The 23,573-nt window shown below is 46.9% G+C and overlaps 1 protein-coding gene across 1 annotated transcript in view; it reads right to left on the reverse strand.

Annotated features, from left to right (window-relative positions):
- DOP1B (DOP1 leucine zipper like protein B) overlaps positions 1 to 23,573 on the reverse strand; it is a 103,469-nt gene that overhangs the window by 34,877 nt on the left and 45,019 nt on the right. Inside the window, exons 11-19 of the mRNA XM_040620980.1 lie at positions 20,535 to 20,655; positions 18,446 to 18,565; positions 16,050 to 16,152; positions 14,795 to 14,986; positions 12,066 to 12,750; positions 9,941 to 10,212; positions 2,245 to 2,397; positions 1,283 to 1,383; positions 387 to 577 (exon numbers count right to left, since the gene is read on the reverse strand). Of these exons, the coding sequence (XP_040476914.1) occupies positions 387 to 577; positions 1,283 to 1,383; positions 2,245 to 2,397; positions 9,941 to 10,212; positions 12,066 to 12,750; positions 14,795 to 14,986; positions 16,050 to 16,152; positions 18,446 to 18,565; positions 20,535 to 20,655 (1,938 nt within the window). The remainder of the gene's footprint in view (positions 1 to 386; positions 578 to 1,282; positions 1,384 to 2,244; positions 2,398 to 9,940; positions 10,213 to 12,065; positions 12,751 to 14,794; positions 14,987 to 16,049; positions 16,153 to 18,445; positions 18,566 to 20,534; positions 20,656 to 23,573) is intronic.

Below are 23,573 nucleotides of genomic sequence, written 5' to 3' on the forward strand. Positions count from 1 at the left end.
AGGAGGGTCTGTTATTCTTTCCTCCTACCTCAGGTGCACTTGAATTGTTTTCAGTAGCAAAAGAATAAAAAATCAGCTATTTTTATTGGAACATGGGTTACTAACAATTTCTTTTATTAAAAAAAGATCTGATTTTTCAGTGAAAACAACAAACCCACTCCCCAGCATTTCTAAGTGCTGGTTCGTCTGCTCCTTACAACTTAAGAAGCCTCACAGCTTTACAAAGTACCCTCACACCATTGGAATCTAGCCAAACCACTGAGTGGGGCTAAGTGCCCTGACTGTCCCCATAGGCAACTGGCGTCGGGGCGGCCCCCTGCTCCCTCCCAGGCCCAGGCCCCCTGGGGACACAGAGCTCCCCCGGCTGCCCTGGGAGGTGTGCTCACCCGCTGAGTTCTCCTGCTTGAGGCAGTGAATGGAGGTCCTCTGGGTTTTGGGCTGGAGCAGGAGCAGAAGCATGGGTTCCAGGATGCGTGCCACATCACCAAGGGAGAGTGCCCGCACCAGCCAGCCCTGGGCTGCCGCGCTGATGGCGCCGTCCGTGCAGGCCAGGCTGTCCAGCACGACAAACAGGGATCTGTGGGTGGGAAGGGTACCATCAAGCCAGCGTCCAGCGATCCCGTGCACCAGGATGCCCTTGGGGAGCTTCACGCATGCTGGGCTTAGGAGACCCAAGCAGACAAAGACAAGGTGATTTCCACCCTCGAATCCCTGGGGGAGCTTTTAAAATCCTGATGCCCAGGCTTCACCCCAAATTGATTAAATCGACTGTGGGGTGGGCCCCCAGCATCAGAATCAGCTGGCATTTCTCTAACGCTGTGTGTCTGGCTCCACACCTAGTTTTGGAAACAAGGAAGGGTTTTGTTTTTTTCTTCCAAGTACAATAGATTGTACTGCAATAAAATTCACACCTCAAGCACACGATCGATGACCCTCAAGTGTCCACATCCAGTGTGGCCACCGCCCCGATAAAGACCCAGACCACCCTCATTTCTCTACAAAGGCCCCCTCACACGGCATGATCTCAAAGCTGCTCAGGTGATTCTGATGCACTGGGCTTCCACCCCCCCAGGACCAAATTAAGAAAATTCCTACTACGTATTCACATGTGTCTGGCCTAGAGTCACTCAGGGGATCATGGGAATCGCTTGCTGTGCATCCAGACAATGGGGTCATGCTATCAATTTCACACATCTCCCCCTCCCTGGCCCAACACACTGACCAGGAACCTCGGCAAAGCGTCCTTTGCATTAAGGGTAATGTACCATGAGGACCACCTTACCTATCAAAGGAGCGGTTGTGAGATGTCACACGACTGCCCTGGGTCTCTCTTGTCAGGTGCCAGATGACGGAAAACCTAAACAGTGCTTCCAGTCTTGTCCCCTTGATTAGGAAATAAATGGGAGTGAGGCCCCTACTTCCCTCACAGCATACTGTATGCGGTCACAACAAACCCAACTCTAGTAACAAACAAGAGCTCAGCAGAACGACAACAACATCAGCAGCGCTGCTGGGCTCTCAGTGAGCCTGGGTCCCACTGGGCCGGGGGGAAAGGGAGACCTGCACCCTTTCTTCCTTGTTCATTTGAACACAGTGAAGCATGTTTTCAAGACTCCACATTAAATGGTGGAGGCTATACATGTCGGGGACCAGAGGGATTATGGGAAATTTCTGTACATTCCTCTCAATTTTTCTGTGAACCTGTAACTGCTCTAAAAAATAAAGCCTACTAAAAAAAAAAAAAGAAAAAAAGACTCCACATTAGCTCATGTCCAAGGTCACCCCTGGGCCTGTGGCCGAAGATCACGAAGTGCACGGTGTTCTCATACACCTTAGACGTACCAGGCCCAAGTGGCTCAGAGAATAAGGACACAATGTGACTGCAAAGGACGGCCAGGGTCTACAAGGGCGATGCATTCTCTACAGCTGCCTACTTCACCAGCAGCTCTGGGGTCCCTGCAAGAACTCAGTGTCCTGCAAACGTCACGGGAGTTGGGGGGAGATTTCCTTGGTGAGTCTTAATATGGACACAACCCCTGTGTTTAGGACTCCAATGGGGATGGCCAGCGCTTCTGAAGGCCTCCCAATCCTGAGATTCTGTAACACCTCTGCTTCATGATCAGGATGTCTACTGAGCCCCAGAAGGGCTGAATACATGTAAGTCTACCCCGGGCATGTACATTGATGGGTGCCCTGGCAGTTGGAATCTTTGCAGGACAGAGATGACAGGCTGCAAAGACTTACCTTGTCAGGGTCCAGGAGGGCGTGGCAGATGATATCTTCACATATGTTGGCCGTTGGGGCCAGGCAGTGCAGCCGGTAGAACAACTCTACACAGGTGATGTGATGCTCCCGGGTCTCCTTGTTCAGCTGATTCCAAAGCACACGAGCCACCCTCTGAGGCAGAAGGGAGACTGTGTGAACACGGGCAACACCCACACTTCCTCCTCGTGCCAGTCCAATCCCAGCCCCAAGGAACTGGATCCTCAATATACAAAGAAGTACCACCAACAAACAAAAGGAAGCAAGAAACCCCAAACCAAACCAAAACCCCACCAGGCAATGTTACGTGTTAAACTTAGAGGTGTCTCTACACCCAACGTGAGGCTCAAACTCATGACCCTGGGGTCAGGAGTCACATGCTCTACTGACTGAGTCAGCCAGGCACCCCAAGACCACTCTTTTATTTTTAAAGTAAGCTCTATGCCCAATGTGGGGCTTGAACTCATGACTCTGGGATCAGGGGTTGTGTGCTCTACCAAATGAGCTAGCCAGGTGCTCCTGGAAACTAGGAAGTCTGACCGTGGAGCTAAGAACACTGAAGTTCTTGCCCAGACATTAACATTACTTGCAGAGAAGAAATCAACTGGAAGCAAGAACCCACTGGCTGACACATCCTTTCGACAAGCACACCTGACCAAGCCCTACTAAGTGCTGGCACTGGGGGATCCAGAGATGTGGCCTCCAGGAAATGGGGTGGGTGTGCAACGGCTGCCAGTCTTGAGGTGGACACACTCACAGCACCTTCCCACCTAGGGTTGGCTTACACTGGTCACCATGCGGTACTGACGAAGAATCGCAAACCTGTGTGTTCCCATTTCATGCAGTGCCGTGGCAGATGCCCAGCTCACTTTCAGGACACAGATCACACCCCAAATCAAGTCCTCCATCCCCTCAGCCCTGATCTTAGCTCTTTAAACATACAGGGCCTGGAACTGGCCACAGCCCCTCCTTAAGTCCCACAGAGCACCCATGGGGTCCCTGCCCCAACCAGGTGAGACTCAAGGGGAAGGCTGGCCCCATTTCCGGGAGGGAATTTCTGAAGGCATTCTTCCAGGTTGTGGGAGAAGACCATGCCTCCTAGACTGTGATATTTTGTAAGTATATCTCAGGTCAAATGACTTCTTTTGGCCCTCTTATTTCTATTACACAAAACTATCTTTTCTGCTTAGATCAAATTAACCGTTGACTGGCCCGAGCCCCTAACCATTATTTTCATTACTTTTTTAATCTAAGGGAATGTGATTTCCAATTATCAAATTGCAATGAAACCTCTGATACAAAACTTTTGATTAAGCAGAGTAGTCCCCTTACTTGTAGCCCCTGTGGGCAAATTTATGTGGAAGAGACTCCTTCTAGAAGGTTTAAAACAATGTTTTCTGAAGGGTTAGGGAGTTGATGTTGATGACTAAACACACGCCTCCTCCTTCACCTATGTTAAGCTTCTCAATGCCTATGTGCTGAACACTTTCTTAGTGAATCGAATTTTTTTTATTTTTTAATTTTAATTTTTCAAAGATGTTATTTATTTATTTGACAGAGACAGCCAGCAAGAGAGGGAACACAAGCAGGGGGAGTGGGAGAGGAAGAAGCAGGCTCCTAGCGGAGAAGCCTGATGTGGGGCTCGATCCCAGAATGCTGGGATCACGCCCTGAGCTGAAGGCAGACGCTTAACGACTGCGGCACCCAGGCGCCCCTTAGTGAATCGAATTCTGCCATTACCACCTGATTTGAAAAGTCAGGGCACTCGTGGGATAGCGGACCTTATTCTTTGCATCGTGGGCAACGTAAACAATGGCATGTGGGCTGTTCTGTGGGAATGAGAGAAAGGCTAGAAGATCTGGAACCAGCCTTACACCTGGAGTCCGAGAACTGGGGCGTGGCCTGGCTGTCTGTGCAGGTGGCTTCACTGCCTCCCATCCAGCATCTTGACGTGGGCAGGCCAGCCACTGCTGCTGCTCTGGACAGCTGTATACTTTATAAAGTGCACTCCAGTGCCTGGCAAGTGCTAGGTACTCAGATATGTACCACATCGGACTCAAAATAAAAATTAAGGTTTCAGAAAGAACTCAGAAAAGCCTACTCTCCAAAAACATCACCAAGGGTACATCGTCAAAACAAGAGTATTTAATGCAGTCATTTTTATTCTATTAAGAGCCTTCCAAAGATTCACAGACTAAATTCTTTCTTCTGTTCTAGTCCCTGTGCCTTACAATACAATGACCCCACACTTCTCAGATAAATGCGGGAGCAAGGAAGGACGGGCCTAGTCACTGTTGCTGTATTATACTGACACTGTTCCTGATTCTGAGATCCACACGGACTCAACTCTGGTAAGAGAGGGAGGGGGCGGGGGATGAGGCACCCAAGCCGAACAGCAATCAAATAAGGCTCCACCAGGACCTGACACCGTAGATGCGGTCTGAGTACATGAGTTCGTCTGGCTGTGGGAGGAGCTCTGTGGACTCTCTCCCAGAAAAAAACTACCATAACTGGTGAAAATTAAAAAAACAAAAAAACAAAACAACAACAATCAAACATTTAGAGTTTCTGGAAATTATCCTAAGGGCATTCAGGAAATAAAGAAACATTTATTCAAGAAAATCTACTAAATTCCAGTAAAAGCAACGAGTCTGTGGCAGTGGAAATGTGACCCTATCCAACCCCCCTCAGCCCAGCCTGGTGTGACAAGGAACGTGACTATCCACTCTGGGTGGAGTCCCCTCCCCCCAGCTCCCAGTCCAAGGCTCTCCATGGAAAGGGCAGGGTGCAGCATTTTACGCTTCGTCCTCACACCTGGGTGGAGGCTGTATCCAGACATTGCAGGCCAGGAGTGCGCAGTTCTGACCATTCTTACCCTAGTGGGCTTGTAGGGGGAGGTTACATGCTCGGAGAAGCAAGCTCAGACAACTAGAGGCCACTGCTCCCGAGGGCGACCTGCAGGGCTAGCCCTCCAAGAGAAACAGGGAACTGTCTCAGTGCCGGCTCTTCCTGAACAATGGGATGCACAGAGTGCCCAGAGCGAGAGGCAGGCCAGGACACAGAGAGCTCCCTCCAGCAAAGTGTGAGGAAGTTCAAGCCTGAGAGTGCTCTCAAGAACGACAGAATTCTGTAGTAAGTCATTACCGCAAGTCTGGTAGCCCCACAACAGCAAGAAGTTAAACCACAGGCCAGCTCGATTATCAGAAATAACCAGGACAAGAGATAGCTAGGAAGACCCCTCCTGGGTAAACAAAACAACTCAAAGACTGGCTTCAAAAAACTATCAGACTGTGGAGTAACGTATGCCTTGGCATTGTTGGGCATTGTTGAAAACATAAGAGCGGTGAGCCAGCCAGAAGTTCATGGAGCCTAACAGCTGGGTGTGTACCAACAGAGACAGCTTCACAGAGAGACCAGGGAAAGAGATGGTCAGTGAGAACCCCGCTAAGACCACCGTCATTGAAGGGTGACCACACATCCCTCCAGGGAGCAGTGCCAAAGGACTCACATGGCAGGGGAGACAGACTCCACCAAAACAGTCAAAGAGAGTCACCGAAGAGTGAATAACAGATGAGGACAAAACAAGATGGGAGGTGGGGGTCAGAATATAGTAAAGTTGCTATGACACATTATCTAAAATATCCAGTCTTCAATAAAAACTATAAGACATGCAAAGAAACAAGAAAATACGACACCTGCACAGGGGAAAAAGTGGGCAACAGAAGGCGTCTCTGAGAGCAACCAGGTGACAGATATATTCAACAAAGACTTCAAAGTAGCCGTTAGAGGTATGTTCGAATAACTAAAGGAAACCATGTTGAAAAAAGTAAAGGAAGGTATGATGACAATTTCCCATCAAGCAGACGTATCAACAAGGAGACAGAAAGTGTAAAAAGAAAAAAAAAGTTAAGGAAAAAAAAAAAAAAAGAAAAAGAACCAAATGGAAATTCTGGAACTGAAAGTATAATAACTGAAATGAAACTTTCACCCCTCAGGGGGCTCAGCAGCTCATCTGAACAGATGGAAGGAAGACTCGGTGAAGAAAATGGATTGACAGAAATGATGCAATCTGAAGAACAGAGAGAAAGAAGAATGAAGAGAAATGCACGGGGCCCTAGAGAAACGTGGGCCACCGTCAAGCGCAGCAGCACACCCACAGACGGAGTGCTGGGGGAGGACAGAGAAAGGAGCAGGGAAAATACGTGCAGAAGTAATGCACAAAAACCTCCCCAAACTGATAAAGGAACATTAATCTACATATCCACGAAGCTTGAAGAATTCCAGGTAGGATACATGCCACACGATCCACACTGGACACGTCACAACGACATGCTAGCGGACAGAGACAAAGAGAACATCTTGAAAGCAGCAAGAGGAAAACCACTCATCACTTACAAGGGAAACCCAGAAGATGAAGAGCTGCCTTTAATAAGAAATGCCGGAGGCAAGAAAACAGTGGGATCATGAATCCAAACGGTGAATTCCAACTAAGTTCAAACATTCACATGAGCATTTGCTACGGATTACTGAAAAACTGCTGTAAGGGCGCTGGGGTGGCTTAGTTGGTTAAGCATCAGACTCCTGATTTCGGCTCAGGTCATGATCTCAGGGTTGAGATCGAGCCCTGAATCCGGCTCCATGCTGGGTGTGGAGCCTGCTTAGGATTCTCTCTCTCTCTGCTTCCCCGCCCTCTATCCTCTCCTCCCATGTGCATGTGTGCTCTTTCTCTCTCACCCAAAAAAAGTGCTGCTTTACTTAAACATTATATATTCAAGATATCATATCTGGGGCTGATTAAAGTATATTTATTCTTATATTACAAGTGTTGAAAGAAAAGAAAAAATCCAATGAAGAACATTATATCCAGGGGCGTCTAGGTGGCTCAGTGGGTTAAGCATCTGCCTTTGGCTCAGGTCATGATTCCAGGATCCTGGGATCGAGCCCCATATCGGGCTCCTTCTTCAGCAGGGAGCCTGCTTCTCCCTCTCCCTCTGCCTGCCGCTCCCCCTGCTTGTGCTCTATCTCTGTCAAATAAATAAATGAAATCTTAAAAAAAAAAAAAAGAACATTATATCTGGTAAAACTATCTTCCATAAAAGGAGAAATAAAGACATTTCCAGATAAACAAACACTGAGTGAATTTGTTAACTAGAAGACCCGTCTTATAAGAAACACTAGGGGTGCCTGGGTGGCTCATTTGGTTAAGCATCTGCCTTCGGCTCAGGTCATGATCGCGGGGTCCTGGGATCAAGCTCTGCATTGGGCTCCCTGCTCAGTGGGGAGCCTGCGTCTCCCTCTCCCTCTGTGATCTCTCTTGCTTTCGCTCTCTCTCAAATAAATAAAATCTTAAAAGAAAAAAAAAGAAAAAAGAAACACTGAAGGAATTTCTGGTGGGAGGATGGGGTAACCGGGTGATGGGCATTAAGAAGGGCACTTGATGGAATGAGCACTGGGTATGGCACACAGCTGATGAATCACTAAATTCTACCTCTGAAACTCATAATACTCATAATATATGTTAATTAATTGAATTTAAATTTAAAAAAATCAAAACAAAACAGAAACACTAAAGGAAGTTCTTCGAGGTGAAAGCAACTGACCCCGGACAGTTAATCAAATTCATACAAAAAGCACCAGTAAAGGTAATTGTGTAGCTCTAAAAAGACAGCATAATGTGTATCTCTTTTCTTTCAAATGATTTTTTGGGAAAGGTTGAGTAGGGCACCTGGGGTGGCTCAGTTGGTTAAGCGTATGTCTTTGGCTCAGGTCATGATCTCAGGCTCCTGGGATCCGGCCCCGCATCGGGCTCCCTGCTCAGTGGGGAGTCTGCTTCTCCCTCTGCCTCTGCCACTCCTACTTGTTTTCTCTCTCACTCTCTCTCTCAAATAAATAAATAAAATCTTAAAAAAAAGAAAAGACTGAGTAAAATGCGAGGCACACTTATCACTGTGCTATCACTGGAACGTGCAGAAACACACTTGCACGTAGCAGCCCAGAAGAGGAGGCAGGAGCACAGGTGCGCTGGGCAAAGGCAAGGGCCCAGCTACAGACTGAAATCTACAAGTGAAGGGCCAGGAATGGTGAAGAAGGTTAAGTAACAAACTCTCTTTATAGCTATTTGTTCTCCTTTCTTCTCCCAGCTTCTTTAAAGGACATACAATTATGTTATAACTATAACGCGTGTCGTGGGGTTTGTAACACACGTGGATGTAACGTGTGGAACAATAGCACCAGAAAGGGGCAGAGGAAAAGCCGAGACTGGAGGAGGTTTCTGTGTTTTGCTGGAATTCAGTGAGGAGATTCTGATGAGCTAGGATGAACATGGTAAACCCTAGAGCGACCACTGATAAAAACAGCTCCAAAAAATATATGGAGAAAAATCATTAAAGCAATTAAAACAGTACACTGGAAAATATCCATTTGCTGAAAAAGAAAACAGTAAAGGAGGGATAACAAAAAACAGGGAAAACAATAAATTAAATGACACACTTCTGCGAATACAGAAAAAAACCAATGAATTGTATACTTCAAGTGGGTGATTTGTATGGTATGTGAATTATACCTAAATACAGCTGTTATTAACAACCACAAAAAGAAACAAAGCCGAGAGGTAGCCTCAGTTATGTGACCTGCTGGAGAAGAGCTCATCCCAAACAGGAAAAGGGCAGCCTATTTCAAAATAGGCTTTTAGGACCTGAAGGGACAGTAGAGTTTCCATATCTTATTCGCCCATAAAATATGTAAAATATCTTTCCCAAGCGTCAAAACTTTTCAGGGTGTTTGCGGTCCCATCACCGCAGGTCCTGGTGAGTGGGCACATCCCCATCTGCACCACATGACCTCCTACCCATTGGCCCCCATCCCTGCTGTGTGGGCTGGAGAAGCAGAAGGCGCTGACCCAGGGATGCCTCACTGACAGACTGTTTAATAGCCCCGACCCGTTAGCTCAGACTTGCGGGAAAGACATACAAGCATCATTAACTATAGCGACCAAACTTGAGGGTCATGAAGCAGACTGAAGGTCAAGTGGTAACCAAGTTAGTTAGGTGACCCGCAGACACCCCCTCAGCCGAGCGAGGTGCAGAGGGAGCAGCCTCAGGATCTAAGAGCCCCCCAGGTGAGACCCTGTGAGACCCACCTGCATTCCACTCTTGCCCTTTGGCAGCCGCAGGCACTCTCTCTATAATAAACTTACTTTTTCTCATGAGCTCGCTGGAACTGCTTTTAGCTTTCTGCAATTAAATGAGCCCCATCATATGTAGCTTTGTCCTCCCAAAGAGGGACAGAACCCCTGCTCACCATCTCTTCAGCAACCATCTTTCCTAAATTTGACGAGTACTAAGTTTTCTTGAGGTTGAGTAGCTTCAAAGTCTCCAACCTCATAAATCAGGGCAGTGTCTCTCTTTCCGTATATTAAGATGACTTAGCCATCCTTACATGTGAAGGCCAGTCAGCCTAACACTGAACACGAATATTTACCGCACTCTTGCTGCAGAGCCAGAAACTGTGCCGCAGCCGGGGACGGGGGGACAGACATGGCAGGCACAGGTCTCGAGCAACCCTCTGGGGCTGTCACCACAGTCGCCACATCCCTACCACGGTGACTACCACCTCACGGACAACTTTAAACAGATGGTTGGGAAGGGGGTCTTGCCCACCTCCTCCCAGTGGGAAATACCTGATAAAAGTCTGTTTTCTCTGCAATGACTTTCAATACTCCTGGGGCGATGGGAGGGACTGTCACCATCTGCAGCTTGCCGAAAAACGGGTTGTGTCCAGAGCTTTTATAGCGCTTCATCTTGTCTTCGATGACGAGGGCTAGGGACTGGGAGTGGTTGATCACCTCGAGCAGGGTGGAGATGGCCACGTTCTGGAGGAAGCAGTCGGTCACACAGCAGCTAACGGTCATGAGGGATCTCAGCCACGACGGGAAACTGCAATTGCCGGCTCCTGCAAGGAAGCCAGACAGACAGACAGACCCACATGAACATGGCTCGCCACGTGCAGATTCTAAGACACCCTGAGATCCACAGGTCCGGTGGCCAGCAGTGTGACAATAACCTTCTGGTGGTGACATGGTTATCAGTCACCATTCAGGGCCAGAGGACATAGGACACTGAGTCTGCTTTCAAACGCTGGTCAGGTTATTTGACTTCTGAAAATGTCAATCTCAGGGCTTTGAGAAGACTCAAGAGTGTCCATCTTTTATTTTTAAAATTTATATATAGAATTCATGTTAAAAATTTCTTTTAAATTTGCATATAGTAAATCCACATTTGTGGGTGTAGAGTTCAAAATTTTTTTTCAAGGCTCTCCTGATGGTGGGACATACGGCATTAGCTTTAAAAGAGGCCCAAAATAGGGGCGCCTGGGTGGCTCAGCTGGTTAAGTGTCTGCCTTTGGCTCAAGTCATGATCTCAGGGTCCTGGGATCCAGTCCCGCATTGGGCTCCCTGCTCAGCAAGGAGTTTGCTTCTTGCTCTGCCTGCTGCTCGTCCTGCTTGTGCTCTCTCTCTGTCTCAAATGAACAAATAACATCTTAAAAAAAAAAAGAGGCCCAAAATAAACTGTGGACTTGTATTCTAAGTACCAAGCCTCCAAGCAGTGTCAACTGTAGCTAATGAGCCAAGAGACAAACTGCACAGGAAATTTACTGTAATGACTACAAGAGAGGACAGCTTTGCCCTGTGTTCCCAGGGCCAACCTAATCACTTTCTTGTTTTCCACCTTCCTCTGTTTTTTTTCTTTAAAGTGTTCACTGCCTGCTAAGGAATGAATTGTGTCTGCCCCAAATCCGAATGTTGAAGCCCCAATGCCTAATGTGATGGTATTCAGAGTGGGGCCCTCATGATGGGATTAGCGCCCCTGTAAGAACAGACTCCAGTGAGATCTCCCCGTCCCCCCCGGATGTGAGCTCCCCGTGAGAAGATGGCTGTCTCTAACCAAGGGGAGAACTCTCATCAGAAACTGACGATGCTGGCACCCTGATCTCAAACTTCAAGCCTCCAGAACTGTGAGAAAAATTTCTGTTGTTTAAGCCACTCAGCCTACGGTATTTCGTTATGGCAGCCTGAGCTTCTAAGACACCGCCTGTTATGGGGGGAACTGTGCCCCCCCCCGACACCCCAAAATTCTTATGTTGCAGTCATAAGGCCCTTACTGACCTCAGAATGTGACCTTATTTGGAAATAGGATTGATGCAGATGAATTAAAACAAGGTCGTATTAGAGTGGGCCACTAATCCAATATAACTGGCGTGTTCATAAAAAGGAAATTGAACACAGGATGTGTGCATGTACACAGGGGGAATCCATGCAAAGGTTGGAGTTATGATGCCATGAGCCAAGGAACTACCAGAAGCCTGGGGAGAGGCTAGAGCACATTCTTCTGAACCTTCAAACAGAGCGCGGCCCTGCCAATGCGCTGATCTCAGACGTCTGCCTCCAGAGCTGTGAGGCAGTCCATTTTTGTTGTTTAAGTCACTTAGTTTGTGGTACTTCGTTATGGCAACCTCAGCAAACTTACACAAATCTTTAACAACAGGTCTGATGAACTAGCCTATTTACTGATTATCATGAAGCACCTTTTCTGTTCCAGACCTCTTAATGGGCTGTGCAGGACACCTCAAGTTTAAAAAATATGGTCCCAGCCTCACCAATCTGCCATCTTTAAGACACAATTCAAAAGCACACACCACAAATGACAAAAACACATGTAGCAGAGAGGGTTTTGGCTCGTCTGTAAACACCAGCTACAAGACAGGACTCCTCAGGGCGGGGTCCCGGGGGGGGGCAGTCCTCTCACCGGGAAGCTGGAAGAGCGTTTCACAGAGCCGCTCCGTCTCCTCCTCGGACAGGTAGACAGGGAAGGTGGCACAGTCCAGCAGCAGGTGGCAGGCGGCAGCGAAGGCCTCCCTGCAGCCCTCCCGTGAGCTCCCCAGGTCAACGACCACCTGCTCCACAGCCCAGTCCCCCTCCTTTTTTCGGCCAGGGCTCCTGGGCAGAGGTGATGGCAACTCTGCACTTTTCGTCTTAAATGGAGACCCCCGAGCTGTGAACAAGTCTGAGAGCATCTGCTTAAACTGGGGCACACTGATGGGCTTCGCATCCCACGGGTTCTTCCTGTCGGAGTCGCTGCCCGCTGAGCATGGTGGCCCACCCTCGTCCCTCCGGACCGAAGGCTCTTCACACTTGTTCTCTTCTCCAGACCCTGTCAGTTGCACTCCAAAAATGTTCTTGTGGGCAAAGTTGGCGATCAGCTCCTGGATGCAAAGAAACGTCCTCTGCATACTCCCACCCTTCTTCCAAACATCGTCTTTCTCGGGAGAGACCCTGGGGACCCTCAAGTGCTCCGAGAGCTCTGGCGATGAGGCACTGAGCCCAATTCCGCTGTCTTCAGATTTAAGGGGAGGAAACGAAGCATCTTCATCAGCCAGAATCACTGCCTTTGTGTCTATAATCATTTCACTGTTTTCACCTTTTACTGGACTCTGCAAAGAAATGGAAATTCTGTTGCACACATCTCGTAAGGCCAAGGGATTCAAGTACCAGCTGAATCGGGAAAACCATGAATAGGTACTTCCTGGTTTTTGAAATCCTGATTCTCTACACCGAGAGAACCCCTGTGTGAAAGTGTGTAATAAAATAAAGAAGGCACAGCAGGAGGAAGGGGGAGCAAGCCCAAAGAGGAGGCTGCTGGGCCCCCATACTCTCCGGAAAGGCAGACTTTGAGCCCACTTTGTATTATTTATTTAGGTTTAAGATTCAAAAACATTATTTAAAAACGGTTTCTGACATATTTAAATTAAAAAACTGAATGAGACATTGGGCTGAGGGTAAAATAGAGGCATGAAGAAATAAAATGAGAGCAGAAAGCCAGAATAAAGTGTTTACCCGTGTATACATAGTACCCGTCCACCCACCTACCCGTGTGTGTGCACGCACGCGTGTGCACGCGTGCATTCTGTGGCTTTTTCAAAGGGATGACGCTGCAACTGTCATCAGTCAACCTCTCCTCTTACACTGTTAACATAGATAACATTCCATGAAATTTAACACATTTCAGCATTTAAACCACTGCTCCGTAGGGAAGAATGAAATAGTACACACTTTGTAAAACATTGATAATTATGTTTGAAGACACATGCTTAAACTTTTTATCTTAAATCATTTAAGAGATTTTTTTTTTATTAGCTACAATAGCAAGAAAAAAAAAAGAACTAACTTTGGAAGGAAATGAACAGTCTGTGAGTGAGTCCGCACCCAAGTGCAGGCCCAGCCCTGAGCGCTGGGAGTAGCTCCGTTTCCAGAGTGCCCCCTGCCCAGTCTGCTTGCGCTCCCGCCCGAAGCTGCACTGAATGGGTGTCAAGGGCAGAGTTTTCAATGCTTTAAGCGAAGTAGAAAATCAAAATAATCTGAAGACCGCAGGCCTCAAACTGCTTGGGGAACTCTGACTGTCCTCAGGGAGGACCATTTGGCAGCATCCGTGCCAATTTAAAAGGAGCATGCGTCCCTCCCAGTTTAAAAAGAATGGGTTTCACTGCAACCCACAGAGAGGGATTGATCCTTCAGAGAAACCTGCAACCACGAACCAGCTGTGCAAGGATGCTTAGTGCAGTGCTGTCTGTAACAGTGAAAAACCAGAAATCACCTAAATGCCCTTGATAGGGGAAGAGCAGAAGACACGGTAAAGCCACACCTAGACTATTACACAGAAGTCACACAAGAGTAAGACACCTCTTTATAAACCAGTATGGTTTATAAACCAGAGGTCCCCGGAACACTGTTTGAGAATCAAAGCAAGTCAGAGAACAGTGTATGTTATGGGTTGAACTGTGTCCCCCTCAAAAGATGCATTAGTCCTACCCATGATACTCGTAAATGTGACCTTGTTTGGAAATAGGCTCTTTGCAGATGGTCAAGTTAAAATGAGCTCATTAAGGTGGGCCCCAATCCAACATGACTGATGTCCTTACGAAAAGGAAACGTGGACACAGGGTGGGTTTGAAGACAGAGCAGGGTGACTCGTCTACAGCAGAGAGACACCAGCGACTGCCAGCACCACCAGAAGGTGGAACAGAGGACGGAGCAGACTCTCCCTCCCCTCCCCTCAGAGAAGACCAACCCTGCCCACACTGTGACCTCCAGAACCATGGGACAGTAACCTCCTCTAATTTAAGTCACTCAGTCAGGGGTACTTCGTTACTGCAGCCCAGGTAAATGAATATCTCACTTACGTGTTTCAGACACCAATATCACACAAATACAAACACACACATAACAAGGTCTGGATAGGGAGCTGAATCGAACCAGTAACCTTCGGAGGAAGTGGCGGGGGTGCGCAAAGGGAAGGGGGTGGTCCGCTTCCACGCTGAAAGCTCTTGGGAAATGTCTGAGGATTTTAGAAGCGTATTTTAGATAATGCCTTTACATCCTCTGATCTTCACTCCTACCCTAACCAACCCTAATTACTTCCCGCTCCCAGGAAGGCATAAGCCCAGCCCAGAGAACCATGTCAGCTCCTCGGAGGTGTACCGTGTTTCCACTTGTGGGCTCCATGTCCAGGTAGGAAGGTGGCATCTGGACCTTGCTGAGCACTTTGAAACATGTCTTCAAGGCATGCGTGAGCTCGGGTAAGCTTAACGCCTCCATTTCCTCAGCCAGAGGCTGCACCAGACAGCCCAGCACCTGAGGGAGGTACTGGGTTTGCACCTCGGAGTAAAGTTCCTGTGGAAAACAGACATGAGTTTAACTAACAGGTTTCCAACTTCTGGTCAGAAAAAAAAAAATGCACCTCAAAATGGCGCCTTAAAAAAGTCCATTTTTAAAAAGATTTTATTTATTTATTTATTTATTTATTTATTTATTTATAAGATCTGAGAAAGAGAGCAAGAGTGAGCAGGGGGACGAGCAGAGGGACAAGCAGACTCCCCACTGAGCAGGGACCCCAACATGGGGCTTGATCCCAGGACCCTGAGATCATGACCTGAGCCAAACGCAGACAACGGACTGAGCCACCCAGGCACCCTGAAAAAAGTCAATTTTTTAGAGCATGAATAAGTTTCATGCTTATTCCCAAATCAAAAAAACATTTCTTTTTGATCTAGACAAATCAATGGACATTCTTCCTCGATTTTCAAGTGTCTTTACATTTCTTTGTTGTTGTTTTTTTTTTTAAAGATGTATTTGAGAGTCAGAGAGGGCGAGCATTCGAGTGAGAGTACACGAGCAGAGGGAAGGGCAAGGGGAGTGAGAGAATCTTAAGCAGGCTCCATGCTCAGCATGGAGCCCGTGTGTGGCTTGATCTCAGGCCCTGAGATCACAAGTTGAGCCGAAATCAAGAGATGGATGCTCAACCGACTGAGCCACCCAGGTGCCCCTCAAGTGTCTTTACCTTTTCTAATAGAAAATCATTGTGACGTTTATTTCTATATTGAGGAAATTAGTGTACTTTGAGAAAACTAGCCAACGGCACAGTTTCACCTAGAAATACACTCACTCTCACTCCTAAATAACCAAAGCGCAGGGTGATGCCAGTTCACCTCTGCTGGACATTAACTTTCGCTCAGGCCACTTACAACCGGCTCAATTATAACCTCCTTTAAATAAGACATAAAAGACATCAGAGAGTACATTCAGCTACGTTGTCCGTGCCGTAACTAACAATGAAAGTGTTGTCCATTTACTGCACCCACTCTTCAGGAGGGTGAGGTTTACCAGGCCAATGACACTAGCGAGAACGTAAACAACAGCAGGCACGGAGACGCCTCTTCCCGACAAGGGCCCTTACCAAGGGGATAACATCCAGAAGAAACACCAGGAGGGTGCAGAGCTCTGACACCGTCGGGGGAGGGCTGATGCTTTTCCCAACAGTGTAACTCAGCTTCGCTGGTCTACAGAAGTCACAGGAAAGAAAACCAAATCAATTCTTTCTCCTGTAATAACTTGAAGCACTTCTTACGATGTCCAATCGAGTTACTCTACTTCAAACATAATGAAAGGCAGCTCTGTCCTTCTAATAAGGAAGCTTTAGTGACTAAAACGATCAGATACAGAGAAGTCAGTCTGTGTCTTGAATTTGCTTGTCTCCAAAACAGGTTCACTCAGATGTGAACTTCACCGGTTCAGACGAGGGTGGACCCATGTCCGGGGCGGGGGGGGAGGCCACCCCCAGCGGATCTGGAGCTCCATCAACAGGAGCAAGGCTAGGGCCCCCACGCCAAAGCAAAGGCATGTTCCAAGGGAAGCCGCCTGGCTGGAGAAGACACGGGCTACACCGTGGTTCCACCTGCTGTGGGAGCAATGTGAGACAGCTCCTTCCCCATGACACCCATGAGCTCATCTGCACGAGCTGCTGAGCTTCTCCAGCTTTCAGAGAGAAGTGTGACTTCACCAGTCAGCTCTATCGGGAGCTGCTTATACTGAAATGCAACACTGCTTTTTAAATAAGCAGGCAACTGGTTAACTAGGTAAGTTAAAAAACATATACTCGTTGGTTCTCAGAGCAACTTTGGATTCATCTAGCAATCAGAGGACAACTGAACCTGAGTTAATTGTCTTCACTGCAAGTTAGCACTTAGTTATCTCGGAGTTTATCTGAGCAAGAGAACCTCTGAAGAGCTGCACACTAACTATAACCGAACAACTGTTCTCCCAGCATCAGGAAACCCCGCAAGTGTCTGTGAAGAGACAGGACAAAGTACTATTTGCAACAATGAAAAGATGGACACTGGTGTTTCAGCGGGATGTACAGACAGATCTCCAGAGGACTGTGAGCCAACCCCCAAAACAGCACCCTGCAAAAAGTTATATAAAACTTGATACCCCTGTGTAAAAATTGGACACACTAGACTATGTCATCTCTGGATACACACTTGTTATAAAAGCACAGACAACACCAGGGGCAGGACAGACACTAATAATCCCAGTATGAAAGGAGAAGGTGCTGGAAGGTGGGAGTTAGTTCTCTCTGGGTAGCAACATTTTATTCCTTAAAAAAAAAAAATCTGAAAAACAATGACCGAATGCATAATTTCAGTAATGGGTGCATGTGTGTCTGGCAGTATTTCTTGTTCTTTCTTACATTTGAAATGTTTTGTAGTTGGGTTTTTTTTTTTTTTTTTAAAGAAAGCATACCTTGTAACTCTGAAATGGAAATAGGCTGACCAAAATATACCCTAGCTTCAGTATATCACGGCCTTGCTGCTGCCCATGCGTCTAGCTACAGTGAATTGATTCATCACAGATCTGAATGCCAACTGGGACCTGGCTCTAGAGGACACAGAGCAGCGCAGTGGGAGTGGCTGGGAAGTAGGCATTCCTGGGTTCCCATCTCGGCAGGCTGCCGCTAATTTCCAGTACAATGCCACACGAGGGACCTCCTGTCGCTGGGCTCTGGCCTTCTAAAGTGATCCAAGTGCCTACTTCTCTTTGGGGTGTCCCGAGGAGCTCATGAGTATGAGCCAGAGGAGAACCCACAGCCAGAGGAGAACCCACAGCACACAATAAGTAAAGCTTCTACTGAGTTGCTAGGTAGGGGAAGAGTAGTGACAGCGAGGAAGTCTGACCATGTGACTCCGGACAAGACACGGTCTCAGAGATGACATTATTCCTCCCGCTGCGGGGAGAGGGGCCTGGGAGAGGCTCGCAGGGAAGCACGCGGCTCCCCAGAGCATGCCACCATCACTGTCCACGGCAGCGAGGTGGTGCAAGTCACTGACCAGATGAACGGTGACATAAAGTTGATCGTGGCAGCTTAAGACATTAATGCTTTCATCTGACTAGTGATACAAAAATTTCAGTAAGAATCTAAGAAGACTGATGATTTTAAAACCACTTGCTCTAGTCACAGAGCCACAGAACTACGCCCCTTTAAAAAGATGAGCCTCCAGGAGCGCTGTGTGAAAATGTATTTGGTCAACATAACTAGGAAATGCAGAGGGTTTCCTCAAGTTAGAATTAATAAAAATTAATTAAGTAAGTAAGTAAAAAAGCTCCAGAATTATGGGGCAGAGATTACCTGAACCTTCTTAATGGCAATGTTTTTATTCTACTAAATTTTAAGGGAGTTCTTTCCCATGTGTGCTCAGCAGAGACCACTCAACCTGAGCCACCATAAGCAGCTACGGAACCACGCAAGCTTCCACTCCTTCCTAAACATTCCCTAATCCTGAACTGGATACTTACCTAAAGCAGTCCTCAAAACACCGGGTCATGTAGTCCCAGAGAAAGTCTGTGCTTAGCGAAGTGATCAGCAAATTCACCGTTTTAACAATCTCAGAGGCATTTCTGTTTTCTTTTATTGCACTGTAAAGGAAGACAGACGCTCATAAATGTGTCTATGAGAAACCCTCTATCATGAGAATGCCGTGTCTGAAAAACTGTAATTCGTTTACTTATTTCTAGAGAAAGAGACTCTCTAGAGTCACTGGTCTGATGTAGGAAAGAGTTTGCATAATGCCATCCTAAACAATATTTGTATCGATGCATTCTCTTAGAAATAAGTGTAAGAGTTACTCTGAAAAGAATCTGGTATAGGAAACCAGTTTTAGTCCAACTGTGAGGCCTTAGATGCCCTGGCTGGTGAAATAACAGGGTACACCCATCTGGGCGGGAAATTTGGCTAAAATTTAAATGTGCACCTTCTATGACTCAGGAAATTTATTCTAGGGATTTCTCCTACAGAAGTCCTTATATAGGCACAAGCATATATGCATCAGGACACCACGGCAAGGTCATTTTAAAATATTTAAAAAGTGGAAGCCACCTAACAGCCAAGCAAACGGGGATTGGTCAGTCAGTCAGGATTTATTTAAATGTGATAAATCCTAACTAAGGAACCGACGGCAACGTTATGTTCCACTGCAAAAGACAGGAGAGCTACTCACAACTTGCATTTTAAAAAACCAGGCAACTAAATAGCTAATGTAATTCCACCTTTATATATTATTTTTTTAAGGATTTACTTATTTGAGAGAGAGAGAGAGAGAGAGAGGGAGAGAGTGTGCACACACGTGCACGTGTGTAAGCTGGGGGAGGGGCAGAGGGAGAGGTTCTCAAGCAGACTCCCCACTGACTGTGGAACCCAACACGGGGCTTGACCCCATGACCCTGAGATCATGATCTGAGCTGAGATCAAAAGTCGGATGCTTAAACGACTCAGCCACCTAGGCGCCCCTGTAATTCCATCTTTAAAATAAAACATAGGCATCTAAATATTTATATATGCAAAGTCTGGAAAGAAATGAAAATGTTTTATGTTTTTCTCTCAAGGGCGGTAGGATTGTGGGTGTTATCTTTTTTTCTGGATACCTTCAAATATCAGTATATTCCACAAAGAGCATGTATTACTTTTGTATTCAGACAAATAATAATTCTGGGAGAAAAGAACAAACATTCTGGGAGGAAAAAAGCAAACACTCAGAACTCTTGGTACGTCTATAATTAAGAGACCAGAAAAGTCTTCAAATAGATTTATATTTTCAATATACCCAATGCCAATTCAGGCAGAAGGAAATTACATCGAGAATAAAGTAAAAAGGAAGCAAATGTATTATCTTAAAAGGAACAAAAGCAAGGGGCGCCTGGGTGGCTCAGTCCGTTAAGCATCTGCCTTTGGCTCAGGTCATGATACCAGGGTCCTGGGATTGAGCCCTGTGTGGGGCTCCCTGCTCTGTGGGGAGCCTGCTTCACCCTCAACCCTGCCTCCCCACCCTACCACCTCTCTAATAAATAAAATCTTAAAAAAAAAAAAAAAAGAACAAAAAAAACCCGGGGTTGAGAGAAAACTACACGCTCTAAGGCAACATGTCTGCTGTGTCCTGAACCCCTATCTGCTCTGCCTTTGGGGTCCTACAGCACATGTCCTGGGGGTGCCCCTGGCTGACTCTCCCCTCTGCCGGCTGGACCCTGGCTCCACTTCCCGGCCTGCCCCCAGCCCCCCGCCCCGTCCTCCCTGTATGTCACCGCGTGGGCATACCAGATCCAGCCGCCCTTCAACGCTTTCACACCTGCTCCGTAAATACGGTTTGTACAGCCCGGGCTGGGCAGAGACTAGCTCAAACACCTCTGAAACTCTTCACAGTTTCCAAAAGGAAACGGGCCATTCACGGTGACCGACTCAAGAGCATCGGTTATCTTCATGAGTGGTGTGATCCTTTGCACACCCACTTTCTCTAGCGCCACACAACTTCTAATAAAGAGCTGGGAAATGAGACTCGCGCCATTAGGGAGGGGGGAAGAAGCTCGAAGCTGAGGGCCAAACCCAAACCCGTACCTTATTAGCGAGTTTCCACTCTGGGTATAGCTAAGTTTAAGATCAGAGCCGAGAGCATCTCTGCAGTAAGAATAAAAGGCCCGGATGACTTCGAGAAACAAATTCCCAACCACTCGAGGCCCTGCAATTAAAAAGAAAATGGTTAGAGATGAACAATCCATACTTAGATCAATAAATGACATATGTGTGAAACAGAGTAACTGTACACACCATTTTATTGTGAAAATGCTCAGAAACTTTAGTTTGACAATGCCAACTTTACTGCGGGAATAACATCCATGAAAATGGCCAATATTTTTGTAGCGTTTACCATGTGCTGGACACTGTTCTAAGCGTTTTGTATCTGTTACCTTATTTACTCCTTACAATAGCCATACGACCAGGTACTACGCTGCTGTACTGACTACAGATAAGGGGACGGGGCAGAGAGGCTAAGGAAGTGGTCCAAGCCAGACTCAGTCTGGGGGAGCCAGGATGTGCGCTCGGTATGTGTGTGTATAAACTGCTTGGCCAGAGACACTACTCAGCATAAACGCCAACGGAGTGGGGCAACTTTCCTATTTTACATTCCTTTAAAATTCCTTTACATTTTAATTTTTTTATTTTAATTTTTTTTTTAAAGATTTACTTATTTTAGAGAGAGCGAGCAAGAATGGGGGTGGGAGGGCCAGAGAGGGAGAGAAACCCAAGCAGACTCCATATCAAGCGCAAGCCCAACGCGGGGCTCATTCTCTTGACCCTGGGATCGCAACCTAAGCCAAAACCAAGAGTCAGACACTTAACCAACTGCACCACCCAGACACCCTATTTTTAATTTTTCTTAATCTCTATACCCAGCGTGGGGCTTGAACTCATGACCCTGAGATCAAGAGTCGGATGCTCCACCGACTGAGCCAGCCAGGCGCCCTCCTAAACTCTCTTAATCATGAGCTGGAACCCCACAAAAGAAATACCACCACTCCTGAAAAGCTCATTAAATGGCACAAAAGAACGGAACCAGCCGTCGGTTAGGGAAGCATTCCTGCCGATCAGGCAGGTGGAAGCCAGCTAGACATTTCCGCTCCACACACAGCAACCATCAGGCAGGGAAGGGAGCGACTTCTCACTCGTGTGTACAAAGGGATGAAAACAGGATCGATTCAGAGGAGATGAAAGTTCTGTCAATAAATCTGTGTTCAAAGGCAATCAGCAGATTGATCCAATCTTTTATGCTTCTTTTTCACAAAAACAGAGGATGTGCCTCTGAGAAAACTTTTTTCACGATATATATTTTATCTGCAGCATAAGAATGCTGAATGCTTTTTACAAATGAAGGCAAGTTTGTTGCCATGATGCAGGGAGAAAATGAGGCAGTGGGTGAAGCCTGCTAGCAAAAGAATGACTGCCCTGGGCCTTCTAGGTCTACTTCTGTACAATCCACTCCTCTGCCCCTCGAGTATGTCTTCCCTGGGACAACTGAATTAACCGACAGAAAAATTAGGCTGCTAGATTGGGCAGAAGCCTGCCATTCACCCCCTTCTGGAAACTACGACCTGGAACCCAAGCTGGCAGCAACGTTTCATTTGACTCACATAAAACACCCATCCACCAAAATGCAGTTACATTTTTTCTTTGGATATTTCCCCAAGTTACGTGGGAAGCTCCCAATACTTATATAGCTCACTTCATTTTTTAGTCTAAATCACGATTTTTCTGAGCTGCCGTCACTCCACACCCAGAGGAAAATCTATTGGAGCCATCGCTGGTCGACTGAGGTAGCAGGGGACGGCACAAGTATCTTCAGGTGGCACTTAAGGTCGTAGCTTAGAGGGACAAAGCCTTCACGCTTTGACTTTGGTTAAGGGCAGCTAGAGCTGTACACGTCATGGGATACAAGGTCATCTGTGTTACATGACTCAGCATCTCGGGTATGGTGGGTCTGAGTGCAGTCAGGTAAGCAGCTGTGTCCTCTCAAAGAGCTTAGGTTCTCGAGCCAAGCAGACCGTGTTTTAATCTCAGCTCCTGGGCAGAGATACGCCAGAGTGGCAAGTCACTTACTCCTGCTCAGCCTTAGTCTTTCCATCTGTAAGATGGGAATAGTGAGAAAACCCACTTCAGGGTTGTTGGAGGCAAGGAGGTACATATGGAGATGTACATTAAATGATGTATACAAATCACTTCACACAAAAAAACTGCTCAAAAAACATCAGCTGTGATTATTAACAACAATAAAAACACATGAGGACCTCAGAATCTCCCTTCCATCCAACTTGATGGATGCCTTTTTTCCCCTTTGCATCCCTAGAGCCTAGCATCATCCCTGCCACACAGCAAATGCGCTGTGTCTGCCCCTGAATGGATAAATGAAGGGTCTCCATCTTCTATCCCAAGACCAAAGGGAGAAGGGACCTCAATAATGCCCTTAATTCTTGTTCTCTGCAACAGCTACCAGGCAGTGTGCAAATCCTGAGTGCTCAGATGACACCATCAAACTTAAAATCCCAGGGCTCCCAGCTGGCTCAGTTGGTTTAAGTGTCTGCCTTCAGCTCAGGTCATGATCCCAGGGTCCTGGGATCCCCATGCGGGCTCCCTGCTCGAAGGGAAGTCTGATTCTTTCTCTCCCTCTGCCCCTCCCTCCATCTGTGCTCTCTCCCTCTCTCAAATAAATAAATAAGATATTTAAAAACAAAAACAACAGCAACAACAACAACAAAAAACCCTTGAAATCCCATGGAGAAGACGTGGACCCCATTATGGTGTTCAAGTGATTGGATGTTGAGATCATTATTTTTTAAAGATATTATTTATTTATTTGACAGAGAAGGAGAGAGCATGAGCAGGGGGGTGGAGCAAGGGGAGAGGGAGAAGCAGGCTCCCCAATGAACAGGGAGCCCAATGCAGGGATTGATCCCAGGACCCTGGGATCATGACCTGAGCTGAAGGCAGATGCCTAACTGACTGAGCCACCCAGGAGCCTTGGATATTAAGATCTTACTCAGAATGGATATTGGAGCAATTTCTATTCTTCAAGCAAGGGAGAGAGGACCATTTTTTTAGCCG

The sequence above is a fragment of the Ursus maritimus genome, unplaced genomic scaffold (genome assembly GCF_017311325.1).
Source record: "Ursus maritimus isolate PB19 unplaced genomic scaffold, ASM1731132v1 scaffold_4, whole genome shotgun sequence".
In the NCBI taxonomy this organism is placed as follows: domain Eukaryota; kingdom Metazoa; phylum Chordata; class Mammalia; order Carnivora; family Ursidae; genus Ursus; species Ursus maritimus.